Below are 16,738 nucleotides of genomic sequence, written 5' to 3' on the forward strand. Positions count from 1 at the left end.
AAAAATAGTACCAGCCTTTACAAAAAATAAAACGTCTGTCAGTGACATGTTGAGATGGTGTACCGCGAAAAACCTGTTGCACAAGAACATATTCTCTACCAATTATTTGCAAGTTTATACCATGTATGAATAAAACACCACATTCCCTCTCTTTTAAGTTTTGGTGGAATATTTCATAATTTTGTTTTATTATATTTATAAAATGTGAATTAAATTATTAAAATTTCCTTTTTTCAATTTTATACTTATAGATTTATCAACATACAACATTACATATATAAGGGGGAGGAAATATCTCTTATAAGAACTCGATGATATAAAGGTATCGAAAAATAAGGAGAATTTCAGAAGAGGGCAAAAAATGGAGAAGAAAGAAATACAGAGTATACATTAAAAATGGAGTTACATATACACACACACATACAATGTTCTAGTTATTAAATTTTAAATGGTTTGTAAAACTGTTGCATACTTATGTGAACACTTGTCGCAGAAGCAAGAGAATCAAATTGTTTATAACAATATGATGCTGCTACCAGTTATAGTGGGACAAATGGGCAAAAGTAAGCAAATCAATCATTCGTTATATACATTTAAGGTCGCGTTCAAATACAAAGTATCAAATTATTATATAATACATGTAAACAACAACTGTTGTATCCAATATACAGATAAAATTATTATAATGTTTGATGGGCTTTCGTTATTATTCTATTTATGGATTTGTCTTGTTGGTAGGAGGGAGACGACATATGGAAGTAACAATAGTTGATTAGTTAGTTGGGTAGGTTCTTGGTGGTGGGTGGTAGCTAGCTAGTTGATTGTTTGGTCATTTTGGATATAAATCAGGCCACCGTCATGGCGTTACCGCCCTTGTAGCCAACAAAGTAACCCGGATCACCAAAGCGATCGTACAACTGCAATTAAAGAAGATGATGGAAAAACTTGGTAATTATGTCTTGTATTATAATTATAATTCATTAAAAATATCGAATGTCAACTGAAATGCAATATAATCAGATGCACAAAATAAAATTTCAATTTTCTAATTATTTATTTTTAAGACATTTTATATTGAATGTTTTGAAAATTGTAGTAGTACTATAGCCAAATATGTTCTAGCGACTCGGCTAATTAATGAGCAAATAAACGGAATGAAAAATGTACGCCAGCCAATTCAATTATTATGCAATTTTTCGTTTTTAAGGGTGGTACCATGTTCGCTGTTAGCGACATTTTTTCATGATTACTTTTTTTAGATAATAGATTTTGAAGCAAAAGAACATGCTACTTTCACTCAATAGGACATTCCCTCATTACTTATGAAGAAATTTTCACAAAAGTATTATGTTATCATTGAGATTTGTTTAGTGTTTCAAAAAAGTAACCGCGAAAAACATGTGTTTTCACCGGTGAAAAACGAACATAGTACCAGCCATTAAATATTGTTCTCTCATAAACCAATCTCTAAGTGCATGGTTGTCAAAATTTTAATTTTTAACAGAGAGGGAGAGTTGAGAGGTTTAAGAGAGCAGCAGTAGTTAGTCATTTGTTATGGTGCACTTAACACCATAGACATTAAAAGCTTACAGATTTCTCATGCGACTCTTTGCAAAACTGTCAGTTGCTAGCGTTACAAAGAAACGAAGAAACAGGATAATGTTGAATGAACAAAGAAGAAGATGACTTAGCTGGATTTCAAACGGGCTTGTAGGTTTTTGATTTTGAAAGATATTTAAACTGAAGAGAAAACTTAAAATTTCCAATTGTTGAAAATCGTAGCCAATTTTTGCTAAGGACGTTGAGAGATCGATATGTTTTATTGTCTATTGTTAAAAATGCTTTCAAGGGTTTTGTGGTCTACTGATTACTTCAATAAAAATAATTTTGTATTGTTGCATTTCAGATGAGACTAATTGGCAATAATTGTTGAAATGTTATACTGAATGGCATTAAAGATTCCATTATAGGTCACTTCTTAATAAAAACATAAAACAAGAAGAACTAAACCACACACACAAACATGACAATCATTACAATTCGTTATAACATATCATATCTAACTATAAACATTCAAAATAAAATATATATAATTATTTTGGCCTATTTACATACCTTTTTCATAATCTTAGAGCTTTTCTTTAAATAATTACAAACAAATTCTAAATAGGTTTCAATAAAAACTATTTTATTTATTATTTTTTTGGTTGTTGTGTTTTTGTTATTGTTTTCCTTTTTTCTTTTTCTTTGTATAATACAGTTCAGTCATATGTTATTATGATAAAAATAATTATTTTTTAAATATTAAATCGAAACAATCCTCTGGTATGGTATTTGAACAAAATTGTATTGTGTTTAACTCAGAGCTGCACAAAATTAAAATTCTCTGTACTCTTATTCTCTTGGATTCAATTGTTACTGAGAAAGCAGCGAAAGGACGCATGTGAAAAGCCACCCCCTCATGGACGCTTGCTTGCTTTCTTGTATAAAAAGCATGGCTTGCAATCCCAAAGTCCCATCATTCGCAGGTTTCACTCAACATGAGTGGGGGGCTCTAAAGATATGCGCAACATTCTCATATTAAAAACATCAATTGTCCATTGAAATCACAAGTGAATGAAAAGTAGATAGACAATCGACTTTTTAAAGAGGCACCAAGTGCAAAGATTAGACATAAACGAAGAAAATTAAGAGAAGAGAGAATTTCTAGAGAACTGTGTATGAATAATGAATATGATGTAACTTGTTTTCAATCGATTTTTAATTTTTTTTTTTGTACTTTTAAACTTTAAATTATTTTTACAAAACAACTTTAATTTTTTTGTTAGCTTCTTTTTCTCCTCTCTTAGCTGACTTTAAGAATGAAACAAAAGAAAACGTCAGATTTCTAATTGTTGATGGTGGTTGCAGGGCTGCCAGACTTGCCGATTTATCGGCACTTTGCCGATTTTTTGCTCCAAGCTTTGCAAATTCTAGACGTCATGATATGATTGCAACCTATGCAAAAGCTAAAGTCGCTCAAAACTTGCAGTGTCGATCTATGCAAATTCTGGAAGTCATGCCATGATTGCAATACTCAATCTATGCAACAGCTAAAGCCATTCAATAGCTGCAATCGCGGACGGTATTAGACGGTATTAAGCAATTTTATTAACCAAAACGCTCTGAATGATGAGATTTACTTAACAGATTTTATGGACACAAACAACTATTTGTAATTCATTGAAATTTATCTAGGCTTATACGCCAAATAGATTATTGCGGAAAAACGCTTCATAAATTTGAATTAAATAGTATTATAAACTCTTGCATCCATTTTTATACAGAATTTCCAAATCAATTATTGCAGCGTTTTGATTTTAATAACATGTCGTTCAAGTCTTTAAAACTGATTGATCCTTAAGTTAAATGTTTGAGAAAAAATTATCACTACTGTCGATATATTGAAAAAATTCCCACACTCTTTAAGTCAAGACGAGAAACAATTATTAGATTCAGTGTTCAGAGAGTAAAATTTCACACATATTAAAGAAATGTTAAAAGATTGCGAAATAAATTTAAAAAGCTTTTGGAAGAAAATTTCGGAAATTAAGCGTGGAAATACAAAACCAGATTTTTCAACATTGTGTAAATTTGTCCAATCAGCAATGATTTTTCCTCATTCCACAGCAAAAGTAGAGCGAATTTTTAGTCAAGTTAATTTAAACAAAACAAATATAAGATCCTCTCTGGACAACAAATCTCTGGAAGGAATTCTTTATACAAAAGATTTTTTAAAATGTAATAACTCTAATTGTTTTGATGTACAAATAAGCACTGAGTTAGTACAAATCGAATATGTGTTAAAATCTAACATATTTCAACATATGTTTATGTTGATCTTCCGAAATATTGCTTGTTTTGCACTATGAATGAGTTTGTAATCTAATCAAATAAAAAGACTGATTTAAAATGTAAGAAAATTAGTCTTACGTTACCCCAACTGAAACTTAAAGTTCCTGAATAAATGTAAATGTTTTTTTATAAAACTATGTGTTTTGTAGCTTAAACAAAAGACCCGAAAATGCCGATTTTTTTTCTCCGATGTGCTGATTCCACCAAATAAATTAGGCAGCTCTGCGTGGTTGCCATTTTTTGAGAGAGGGAAATGTTATCTATAAGAATCTATTGTCTGTGATTGAAATATATTACATTTTTTGCTCATAAAGAGAAGAGAGAGAGAGAGAGAATTTATAAAACTTAAAGAGAGGATTTCACACACCCTAAATCTCTTTTTTTATTTTGTACATCTCTGAGTTACGTTATGTTACTTTTAAAACTAGGATTTTTTCTTCTTTTTGTTTGTTGTTAGTATTGTAGAGACACCTAAGTCAACGATAAAATAATTAAAATACACAAACACACACACTTTTCCAAAACAATAGGTTAATAATTAAATAAGTATAACATTAATGATGTGAATATAATGGGGGTTTGTCCTAAATACTATGGTATAAGAAAACGAAATAAAGATTTGCATATTCTTAGCTTGACATTTTTGTAATAATAACCATAGCCCATTTTAAGTGGTTGAAAAGTTCTAGCGGCTATTGTAAAGAATAAATCAAATTGTTTTGTTGATATTTCGTTTAAAAAAGTACCAGTTTTTGAATGGATTATAAAGTTTTCCAATTCAAATAGTTTATTTTTTAAGGCACTCATTGAGTAGAGAGTAGGATTGCATCAAAAACCCAAAAGTTTAAGAAATCAAATGGAACAATAAATGACGTGGCGTAGAGGTTAGCATGTCCGGCTATGGCGCTGTAAGCCTGGGTTGAAATTCTGGCGAGAATACTGGCAAGATTTGTGCGATACAATGTCTTGTAAAAACTTCTACCCAAAAAAGGTATCGCACTGCAACATGCCGTTCGGACTCAGCTTTAAAAAGAAGGCCCCTTATCATCGAGCTTAAACTTAAATCGGACAACACGCATTGATATGTGACAAGCTTGCCCCTGTTCCTTAATGGAAAATTCAGCGCATTCAGCGTGATAGGCGGACATGCTAGCATCTGCCCTACGGTGGCCTCCTTCAAAAACTGGAGTGGAAATAATAGACAATGATTAACATACATTCATACACACATACACATACAATACAGAAGACATATACAACTACTAACTAGTAATTTTTTGAAAGGCCAAATCTTTTTGTAATTTCATTTCTTTTGCCAACGATTCTGGTGGTCTACAATAATACCAGGAAAATTACAAATTTATTTCAATGGCCAAGCTGGCCCAACTTAAAAAATTTAAAGTATTTATTTGTAGTTAAAATTATATTATGCGGATTCATTTTGAGTTCTAAAAACAGACAAGAATAACAGATTATTCGGTATCATTTTTATGAATTTGGCTATAATTCTTAAAAAAAATTATTTATAATTAAGGGAAGTATATTCCTTTGAAGGGGCTTTTGTAAGCTCTACTAAAACATAGAACTGTAGAGTTGAAAGAAGATCCACTATCATACCCTTCTACAAACATGCATACAATGATATTATATTTTTTTATTTTAATAAAACTAAAAACATTGTGAGCATTTTTGTTGTTGCTATCCTTTAAAGGATTTTTTAACTATTACTTGGACTTTTGTTTTTTTTTGTTATTGTTTCTTTGAATTTTTGGTTGACAATACATATGATTTTGAAAGTTCTTTATATGCATATTATATACTATGCTATCTTATACTTGATTTTCCAATATCTGAATGCCAGTTCAGTAAGCTTACGAGGGAGGATGCTGAATTTTTTTTATATTATTTCAAACTTTTCTACAAGCTCACCTTTGAATCGTCAAGATCTGTTTCTATGTCGCTACTGTCGTAATCACTGTCAGGTGGTGTTAGAGGTTCAGCACCACGTTTCTCCAAGATATCCTGCATTTCTGATTTGTTAAGTACACATGCTACTTGGTAGGCTGTTAGGCCAGCATATGTCGCGGTTTCTAAATTCAATTTTTGGCACTCATCTAAAAGGAAATTTGCCAGATCCTCGTTACAGCATTCAATCGCAATGTGTAAAGGAGTACGTCCGGATTTCCCTTCCTACAAAAAAAAAAATTCAAAAGAAAATATGAAAATTAATTTTGCAATCTCCGTTGTTTCCAATATTACTTACCCTGGCATTGATGTCTGCTCCATATAAAACCAGAATGCGCAAAATGTCAATATAACCGGCTTGGGCAGCTAAATGAACACATCTTTCACCTGAAAATAAATAAAAACATAAAAATATTGGTTTATTAGACTAAAAAGCCAGAAAATGATTTGTAATTAAAAGTCAAAAGTTCTTCTCAAAAATTTTCATGTCGTCCTTGTGGCATGTGCTAAAATTTTGCTTAATAAACACAGCCCTATTACCAAAATTATGCTTAATAAACACATCACCAAAATGTGACTTTTGCTCTGAGTCGGTTAAAAAATGAGTAGCCAGCTTTGCGAACGTGGTAAATGAATTTCCCAACATCATGTTCTCCGACGAGAACCATTTACAACTCGAGGAAATAGTAAACTTCCAAAACTATCGTACAATCCTAACCGAGCATACGTAAGAGAATTTTAACTTACGAACGGCCACTCGAAGTAATTTTCTATCTCAAGAGATGGTATGAGGACGCGTGACAACCGATGGCTGCTCTCCAAACGTTTTCATTAAGCCTGGCGTCAAAGTAAATTCTACTTATTATTTTGGAAGCTACTTTTGAGCCGAGGGCAAGCAAGTATTTCATTGGTATACCAAAATAAAGCGGCACATAAAGTCGGTGTAAAACCAAGAATGGTTAAAAAATCACGTTCCGCACATCATATCGGCTGACCAATTCGCAAGAGCCCTTTTAGAGAACAAGGTAAAAACTAAATAAAAAAATAGGATAGTATGTGGATGTAGGAGGCCACCGAAGGGGAGAGGTTAGCAAGTCCGCCTATGAAGCTGAACGCCTGGATTCAAATCCTGGCGAGATCATAAGAAAAAATTTTCTGTGGTGGTTTTACCCTCCTAATGCTGGCCATGTAAAACTTCTCTCCAAAGAGGTGTCGCACTGCGGCATGCCGTTCGGACTCGGTTAAAAAAAGGAGGCCCCTTATCATTGAGCTTAAATTTGAATCGGACTGCACTCACTGCACTGATATGAGAGAAGTTTGCCCCTGTTCCTTAATGGAATGTTCATGGGCAAAATTTGCAATTTGCATGTGGATGTGCTGAATAAACCTATTGTACTCGAGCAGCTTGTAACTCGTTTTTGAGCGACTTAGAGCAATAGTCAAAGGAAAAGGTAGTCATATCGAGCAAAATTGAATTGATTCTGAATTTTATGAGTGGATTATGGATGGCAACCCCACTTCAGTTACGTTGCCAACGTCTAAATTCGTTATAGAAATGTTCATTTTTGCAATGAGTTACGTACTTTTTTACAAATTTCTTAGTAGCTGAACTTTAAAAATACTTATATTGAATGAAATTGACAAAAAATTTCAACTTTATACTAATTTTTACTTCGTGGTTTTGTCTTCTGGCAGCTCAAGTGTAGTCGAGGAGCTGCAATCCATAATCGACCCATTAGATTACTTCCACACACACACACACGTGGAACACTTCCTGTCAACTACCCTGTAAAGGATGGTACTATGTTCGATTTTCGCGATTACTTTTTTAGACAAGAGATTTTGTAGCAAAAAAATTACTGATTTTATTCAGAGGACATTACCCATAACTTATGAAACAATTTTAACAAAAGTGTTATGTTGTCATTGAAAATTTTATAGTAAAAGTAATCGCGAAAAATATGTTTTTTCAACTGTGAAAAACAAACAAAGCACCAGCAATAATTTGGAAAAGTGAATAGAAAATAATCAAGTTTTGAACAATTACGATTTTTGCTTAAAACCCTATGTTGGCATCCCTACTTTTTGTCGGTAAGTTTACCGGTCATTTAAAGGCAAACCCCCTAAGCTTATCAACAAGTTGCAATTTGCTTAAAAAAGCTTGGGAAAAAAACGTAGCTCCCTCACACTAAACTACAATGGGAGTATTAAATAATATACGTACGTTTCCATGTATGTGCACGGTTGTATGGGCCTAGTTATAAATGGATCGGATTAAATTGGATGTCTTGCTGACTGATGACAATGATGAAGTCTCGCTCGCAGTAAACGAACGTATTAGTCTGGCTTTTATAGTTTGGACACGTTATAGTGTAGGGGTTATACCCCATAATGCCAGCTGACTAACATACATACAAACTTTGGATTGTATATAACTTTGGAATTGTATGGCTATTTCTGGTGATGTTGTTGCTGTTGTAGTTGTTGCATTGGCACTAGTCATTTTTGGTATAGCATCGTATCGTATCGCATTGTATCGCTTCGATTCGATTATTTGTTTGTTTGTTTGTTTGCATAGCTTGTTTATATACGAACAGAAAAACCCGTGAAATTCCCATCGAATAAAAACGAGTTGAATATCACAAACATTCGTTCATACACATTCGTATACAGCATATGAAATACAATACCATACGGCGGCAACAATACTGAATACAAAACAACAACTGCAAAATTATCAAACAACAACAACAATAATAATGACATACGAAAGCGCGAAATGCCAACACAAATTTTTAAATGACATACCTTTTTTGCCTTCTACTGTAACACAGCAAAAGTTTGTGTTGGGCTATTTTGCATGCTATAGTAGTTGTAAATACATATGTATAGATGTAAGGGGCGTTTTATGTATTGACACGTGTAGAAGGCGGTCAATGTGAAAAGCAAAAAAATCGAATAAAATAATTCTGGCTGTGCTAGATTATTGGGCGCAGTGATTTTTCGGTATTATAACTTAGGGACGAACGAGAGCAGTCAAATGTGTTACAAAGAATGATAATGCAACTGATTCTGAAGTCTGTAACTTTTCCAAAAATGAAGGGATAAATGAATCCGAGGTTTGTACTCGTAGTAACCAGTCGGAAACTACGGGTATCACATAAAGTATTTGTTGGTAGCAATTTGAGATGACCCTTTAGTTCCGATTAATTTTTCAAGATGCAAAAATAGTACCTATATGTAGTTTTAAAAAATGGGGGATAACAACTCTGCTCAACTCCTATGGGTTGATTATGGATTGCAACCCAATTGCAGCTGCGTTGCCTACGGAAAAAATTGTCATAGAAATTTCTATTATAGTATTAAATTGCATACTTTTTTAAAATTAGCTAAAAATCAAAACACTGATATTAAATAAAACTGACAAAAACTACTATATATAATATTTTGTATTTCATGGTTTTATTTCCTGGCAACACAACTATAATTGAGTTGCAAACAAAAATCGACACATATGTGATGTGCATTGAAAGCTGTGCGCACTTGCTTGCAAGACGCAATTTGTGAAAATTACTCCCAAATTTTTTGACTCTCTCAAAATGCAATATTTGTGATACAAAAGCATGACTGAATAGAGTTGAAGAGCTCATCTTTTGAAGATTTCTCGGTGCGTGTATTGGGGGCTCTAAAGTTCATGTTAGCGATACACACCCTCTCTCTCTTTGACCTAATTAAGTTCAGCAAGCTACAGGCTTGCTGATATTAAATAGGTTATCATCGCTACGCAAGCATAAATTTTATCATTTGGTATCTTCAAAATGTCAGTTTAAACCAAGCAATGCTCAAATCGAAAAATGGCTCTATTGCATATTCTGTTCTATGGTTTTAATTTCCGCAGCAACATTATTTACTATGTAGGTTACAACCAAACATTGCCTTGTAATGTTCCCTGTTGTGGACTTTATTGTTGTTAGTATCTGTAATTAAGCTCATGCAAATTAAGAATATTTAAAAGAAACTTCTCCGCCAACCAACAACAGCAGGTGATGCTTATAAACTGTCTGAGAAAGGTGGTGACAAAACGGTAAAACTGGTTGTTAACCATGTATATGTATGTGAATGCACATATTCTTCTCTCTTCACTTCGCAATATGATGGTAGAAACCGCAATTCGCCAAACAAGATTGGGGCATTCAATCTTGTATAATGTAATACTATTGTGACTCCATGTCTCATAATAGTGTTATGGCTGGCTCCTATCACCTGGTTGACTGCCTGCTTGGCTACGCTTTCCAGCTTTTACGGAAACTCCGAACACTAATCTAAGTTGAATGTGATTGGAATAGAAATCCCTTCTATGTTGTATCCATGTGGCTGTGTGTGTGTGTTTTAAGCTTTATAGTGTCATAAAAATATTTATAATTTCGCTGATGTCAAGATGTGGCCGACTGACTGACTGGCTGGCAGACTCGATGAGCGGCTAGCTTCCATAGTGCCACAAGAAATTCATTCATTAATCCAATCTAGGCACCAAAACTGAGAGTACATTATTTTTTTTATTATAGCTCATCATCGTTTTACATGCTTGATGCAATGAATTATTAATGAATTTGTAAATGCTGGTTGCCTAAATGAGGGTCTGTGAAAAATCTCTAAAAACAACAACAGTTTCTTATTGATATTTCTACATATATATGTATGTATCTTATAAAAGATTTGAGAAATTCTGTTTTCTCTGATGCGAATGAAGAGAAGAAAACAAAATCCGTTAAAGGTTTGCCTTAGATACAAAAAAAAAAACAACAACTTAAATTAAAAGAAGTAGAGACGACACTTTGGGATTTCCCCTTCAAACATCCAAACTGAAATGTGAGTAATCTCAGCCATAAAAAACGTTATTGAAAGCAGATCTACTTCTTGGACTAGTTTTTCAGCCGTCGTCGTTTATGGATGTACACATGCCTAATATTTTTTTTTGAACAGGTAATATGGCAGTGGCGTAGAATCTTCGTTTATTGTTTGAATTATTTGCATAAATAAACGCGGCTTAAACACAGTTAATAACTATAATCTCACAAGAGGAAGAAGAAGAATTAAACAAACAAACAGCGGGAAGCTGTTTGTTTAGAAAGCCTGCAAAGCATTCAAGTTTTTATAGGTACTAAGTGATTCTTTTAGTTGTCAAACATATGATTGCATTGAAGTGCTCAACAAGTTCTTAAGCGAGTTAGCTAAACGTAGCTCGTGCCTACCAAGCACCATGCAGCATACGAACTATTGTGAATGAAATCAATACGTACGATATCATAAGTAATTGCGTTTTCATGTTTTTGTTTAATTTTTGATTAAACAAAGGAATTATCGATTGATAATTGTAAGTCATCAAATTCTTTGCAAATTTGACACAAATCTGTTTCTAAATCCCTAGGATAAGAGATATTAAATATTCATGAGATAATGCGCCTGCATTAATGTCAAAAGAGTTATTAGCTCTTCATGATATAATACTTTTGTATTAATAATTGTTAGTATTCCACAAAAAAATATAATTATCCTATGCATAATACGCATTAACTGTTTACAAGTGTTATACAAATTTCAAGACCTTTATTTCTAAATTTTGCCTTTAATTGAGAAATATTTCTTTTATTTTTTGTTTTAAGAGTTTAAGCTTGTCTCAAATCGAATGCCCACTGTCGTATTAGCGTAGCGTAACATCCAAGCTGTTTGGGGAATTCATAAAAGCTGACAACAAAATCTCAAGTGAATTATTAAAAATGGGTTTTCCAATTGATAACAGAACATTGATGAAGTGTCTGTCATGGATGATTGTTCGGTTGCGTTGATGAAGAATATAAATACGTATATATTTCTACATTCATCAATAGTTGAGTAAACATTAACTTAATGACATTTTTTAAGGTATTTTAGCAAAAAATTAATTAAACAAGGAAAAATTCAGGCGCTTGGGAATATTTATTAAAATGAGAAAAAAGGGACAATTACAAAGAGACTGTTTTGCTTCGAATAGAAGCAATACACCTAATGGTCTAAGGCTGGACAATATCTTGTTGAGATTCCCTAAGATTTAAAGACCAAATTGCAAAAATGCTTCCCCAGTTTTGCTATTTCATCATTTATACAAGAATGTTTCCAAATATTAACTCGATTTGATTTTCTTAAGCATCTGGTGGGCATAGTTAACATATTTTTGAATTGAACAAGAATTTTGCATGTGTATTTTTGTTATATATTGGATATTGTCAAGATATATCGCTATCAGAAACACCGAATTGTTGGATGAGAATTCATTTACAAATATTGAGAGAAGCCATTATGGTCTACAAAACACATGCGGGCATATTCTCAGCCCATTGAGCTTCAAGTTACAACGCTCATAGATATATAAGTTTGCCACCGATCCTTATGGCATGTTTATGGGCAAATTTGCATTTGCATGAGGGAATAAGATGAAATAATTACTTATCTACCCCAAATAAAATTGCATGGACCTACTGATTTTCAAGTTTCAAGCTGTAAGAAAATTTAAAAAAATTCGAAAAAAAATATTCCACTAATGGTGTTCAACAATGCACAAATGGCAATAACTTTTTATTGACATTTCCAGCGCAATAAAAGTTTAATTGTTGGCAAAAAACCAAATTACTTTTGTCGGTGTCGGTTTTTGATCAAATAAAAACGTCCATATCATACCAATAACAAAACAATAGAAATGAAACTTCATCAGATGGCGCCTCGTTTATAGCACATTTATTAATTCTAAATGTTACTTTTGTTGTTGGTAATGGATTTCCGCAAAATACTTCACATGAAATAATTAAGGAAAATCCCAATAATGGGGGTGTTGTTGTTTCAAGAAAGAAGTAAAACAAAAAAGCCTCTCACACTGAATATATCGCGCCGAACCATTTGCTGGTATTTATAAAAAATGTTTGATCAGTTGTCGGCTACGATATGTTGTTGATGTAGGTACGAAGACGACAACGACAAGTATGGCAGTTGTAGTTATTGTGGATTTTTGCAAATTAAAACGCCATTCCCCAGCATTCCAAAGTTCTTATGAAATGCCATATAAGAGGAATTTACCATCAAAGTTATTGGGCAAACTTCAAGTGAGAGTGAGGGGGAATTCATTGAGTCATATTAACAACAAATTTTCTTAAGTCTTTATGAACCTGATTTTTTTTTATCATGATATCTTTCTCTTACAGATAATAACATTATAAAATTAAAATAACGTTTCTTGATTTTTTAGAACTTTCCTGTTCCGCAACTCCCCATATCTTCTTAAAGGCCTTCTCATCATGCACAAGTGTTTAGAAATTTTGGTAATTAAAGAAATTATATGAAATTTATTTATTTTTTGTTCCAAGAACAAAACCCCCTCTCTTGTGTCTTGCCATACTCTCATGAGTGTGGTGTGTATTTCGTTTTTTTTTGCAATATTCCCCGTTGTCCAGTCATTTGAAAAACAAAACCACAAATGTTTTGCTTTATTGGGATTTTTTCCAACTTGTAAAAAATTTAAGATATTCCGTAGAAACTCTGCTCAGCTCACATGAACTTTGAGTCATGTGCGCATGCACGTTTTGCCAAATACCCCAAGAAGTATTTTCGACGAGCATTTGGCCAGAAATTTCAATGGAATTTTGCATAATGTGGCCGCCATAGACCTACATTTGCCGAGTAGGGGGTATGATTTAATAAAGAAATTCCCAAGTGATAATAACCTCTGCGCCGACGTTTAAATTGAATGTTGCGCTTTTTTATTATTAACAGGGCTTTGTTTCTTATGTGAAGTGCTGGGATTTTAACAAGCTAACACCACACACATACCCTATACAGCACTCGATTTCTTGTTGTTGCTGAGTGCATTCGGAAAAACCGCCAACTTTCGCATTTCAAGTTTAAAATGCCAAAACATATACGAAACTGGGAATTTCCCTTATTTTTTTTTCTGCACACATTTTACTGAAAGAAATGCATAATCATCACGTTTAAAGGAAGCAACAATTCATTCAGTTCAGTGTATGAGAGCCAGTTTGCTGCGATGTTGTTAGTGTGGAATAAACAAAAATAAAATATCAGTAAGTCTTTAGACAGTGGTTCAAAATAAGAATGATGATGGGTTCCAACTGCAATCTAACACCAAAATCACAAAACTTTGTCACTCGACTAATTCGCCGATTCAATTGAAATCACCTGTTCTCCCTTCATGAAATCTGCTGATTTTCCTGTATAAAATCATCCGATTTCCATGAAAAGTAGATATAATGGAGTGATGGCATACATTAGTAGCTTTCTTAGACAGTCTAGCAAAGTCTTACAACGTGTGCGATGGTAAAATTCCCACCAGGTCGCACCATGGAAATTATAACAATAGGGTGTAACATAAAAATTCGATAGTAAATACACCTAGAACCACAGTATACAGGTGGACATTTTTTTCAATAACCATAGATGAAAGTGTCTTAAATACCTAGAAAAACTAAGGGGTAGAAATAGAGGTCCAGCTTACAAAAGATAATTACAAGAAAGCAAACACGACTTTTCAAAATGTCAAAAAAGAATAGGGTAAACTGGGAGTGGTCAAAATGGCAAAAAGAATAAGCAGAAAACTGGGAGTGGACATAAACCGTGATCCATAGGACCTTAACATCAAAAATAAAGACAAAAAGCAAGGCGTAAATAATCCAGTCAACGAAACGAAAGGAAATACCATAGTTCTCGGTGACCTTCAGCACGACGTCCTTGCAAGCGAAGTCAGACAAGATCGAACGACAAAAAAGCATGTGGTCACATCACGTACAGGAACCTAACAAAAAAAGCGAGCATAGAGCTGAATAATTGTATTTATGTAGAAAATGAGATAACTGCTATAAAAAAAGAGGGCAGTATACTTTACGAATGCGGATTTTGTGCTTCAACCCTAAAATGCAAGAGAAGGGAAAAAGGTCGATAGGAATATGAGGGAAACCTGCAAATGAAAATTTCCATTAAGAAACAGGCGCAAAAAGTCACCAGCTGTACTGATAACTGATGGCATTAGCAGGCACGGGATAACTATGAGCACCACGCACGATGGAACTTTAAGCTTCGATCTATGTGGTGTTCATCGTCATCAGACGTCTACACCCGGCACGGGATAGCTGTGAGCACCACACAGGCTGGAACATTAAGGTCCGATCTGCGTAGTGTTCATTGCTGTCACGAGAGGCTTAGCTGCGAATATACAGGTTACGGAAAGTGGAATGCCCCATACGGCGTAGCTGCAACGGCAGTCGCAGTCAATCAGCGGTATCGAACTGGGAGTCTCAGTGAGAGGTCGGGCGGCACCGACTCTTGCACAAATACTGAGTGCCTACGATGCTCGATATGGCAAGACGAGTTATTGGCGCCTTTAAATTACCAATGATCTAACTGTTCGAATGAGCTTGCTCTCTACAGGAGCTTAACGAGGATCGCCACATCCTCATGAAAATGTGGCTCCATACGGAGTAGCTGTAACTGCAGTCGCTACTATGATGCAAGAGAGTGTGTGAGAGCAAAATTTTGAGAGTTTGATAATTGAGAGCTTCCAAATTTCTGATATTTTGATTTATCAAAAACTACTTTACGAAAATCAGCTGTTTTAGTCAAATATATAGCAAAAAGGAAGCAAATTCTGATCTTACTCTCCTGCAACTTTACTGGAAAAGTACACAAACAGACCAACTATAACAAAAACTTACAGAAAAAAAACCGCAAAACAAAGTCTACAATATAAAATTATAAAAACTTTTTTTTTGGGCAACCCATAGTGGTAGGTAAAAACAGGAGAACTGCCACAACAATTACCTTAGCTGCAACAGCAGTCGGGGACAATCACCGATATCGAGTGAACCGTCTCTGTGAAAAGCCTGGCGGCACCGGCTCTTGCAAAAATATAGTGCCTCTGATACTCGATATGATAAGTCGAGTTATTTGCGCCTTTAAATAACCAATGATCATAGCGCGATCGGTCCCCTGGATCGGAACGAACTTGCTCACCTATGGGGTTTAACGACGATCGCTACCTCCACATACAAAATTGTAGCTACAACAAAAAGAAATCCGAAGACTGTGCTTGTGTACAAAGCGAGGCCTATCGGTGAATTCGATCTTAACATTAAAATTAAACTGGAATCTGACCGCCCTCATTAATAGGCAGCACAAACAATAAAAGTCATTAGAATTTTATGAATGTGTGTATCGTACTAAATTAGACGGCTTACAGAACTCTTAAAAAAACGAAAATTAACTGAAATGGATTCAAGAAAAATTGTTGTATTTCTTTATTTTGAACTACTGTGCACCATTGGTTCAAGCGTTACTTTACACTGCCAAATACCTCCTAGTTGTTGAGCACACGCCACCACACAATGAAATGTTGGCAATGAAAAACCCCGCGTTAAAAAAAAAGTCTACACATACAACACCGACCGACATCGTCATCGCCGTCATCACCACCATCATCATCATACAATATACATATATAGTTAACACTGCCAATGCTTGTTAGGAAAGGAGGTCGAACACCTTATGACCGGTAAAACCCCTTGCTGACTTCAAGTCATCGGAATACGAACGCAGAAAGTTATTATATGACAACTTTTGGATACAAATATCCTTAGAAAATCCCCTTGTGGGATTTTTCATAGTATGTGGGAAAGGGTAAGCCAAGTTGATCGTCAAAATGATGCCTAGGCGTTGATTGGCCGGCCGATGACGATGGCTTAATTAATATGGAATGGGTATTTCCAAAACAAAAAAAAAACAATGGTATGCCTTTTCACATGGAGCTTTTGTTTGATTAGCGTCATTTTTTTTAAGCTCTAAA

At 34.2% G+C, this 16,738-nt stretch overlaps 1 protein-coding gene across 5 annotated transcripts in view; it reads right to left on the bottom strand.

The window, feature by feature from the left end:
* Positions 1–254: 254 nt before the first annotated feature.
* LOC106082575 (NF-kappa-B inhibitor cactus) overlaps positions 255–16,738 on the bottom strand; it is a 36,060-nt gene continuing 19,576 nt past the window's right edge. For 4 of the 5 annotated variants that reach the window (XM_013245186.2, XM_013245184.2, XM_013245183.2 and 1 more), the window contains exons 5-7: positions 6,158–6,246; positions 5,824–6,084; positions 255–917 (exon numbers count right to left, since the gene is read on the bottom strand). In XM_013245186.2, the coding sequence (XP_013100640.1) occupies positions 846–917; positions 5,824–6,084; positions 6,158–6,246 (422 nt within the window). In that variant the 3' untranslated portion in view covers positions 255–845. Of the gene's footprint in view, positions 918–2,167; positions 2,838–2,878; positions 6,085–6,157; positions 6,247–16,738 lie in introns of those variants that run through there. The other variant, XR_009397593.1, reaches the window with a different exon arrangement.

Source organism: Stomoxys calcitrans, chromosome 3 (genome assembly GCF_963082655.1).
Source record: "Stomoxys calcitrans chromosome 3, idStoCalc2.1, whole genome shotgun sequence".
Classification (NCBI taxonomy): domain Eukaryota; kingdom Metazoa; phylum Arthropoda; class Insecta; order Diptera; family Muscidae; genus Stomoxys; species Stomoxys calcitrans.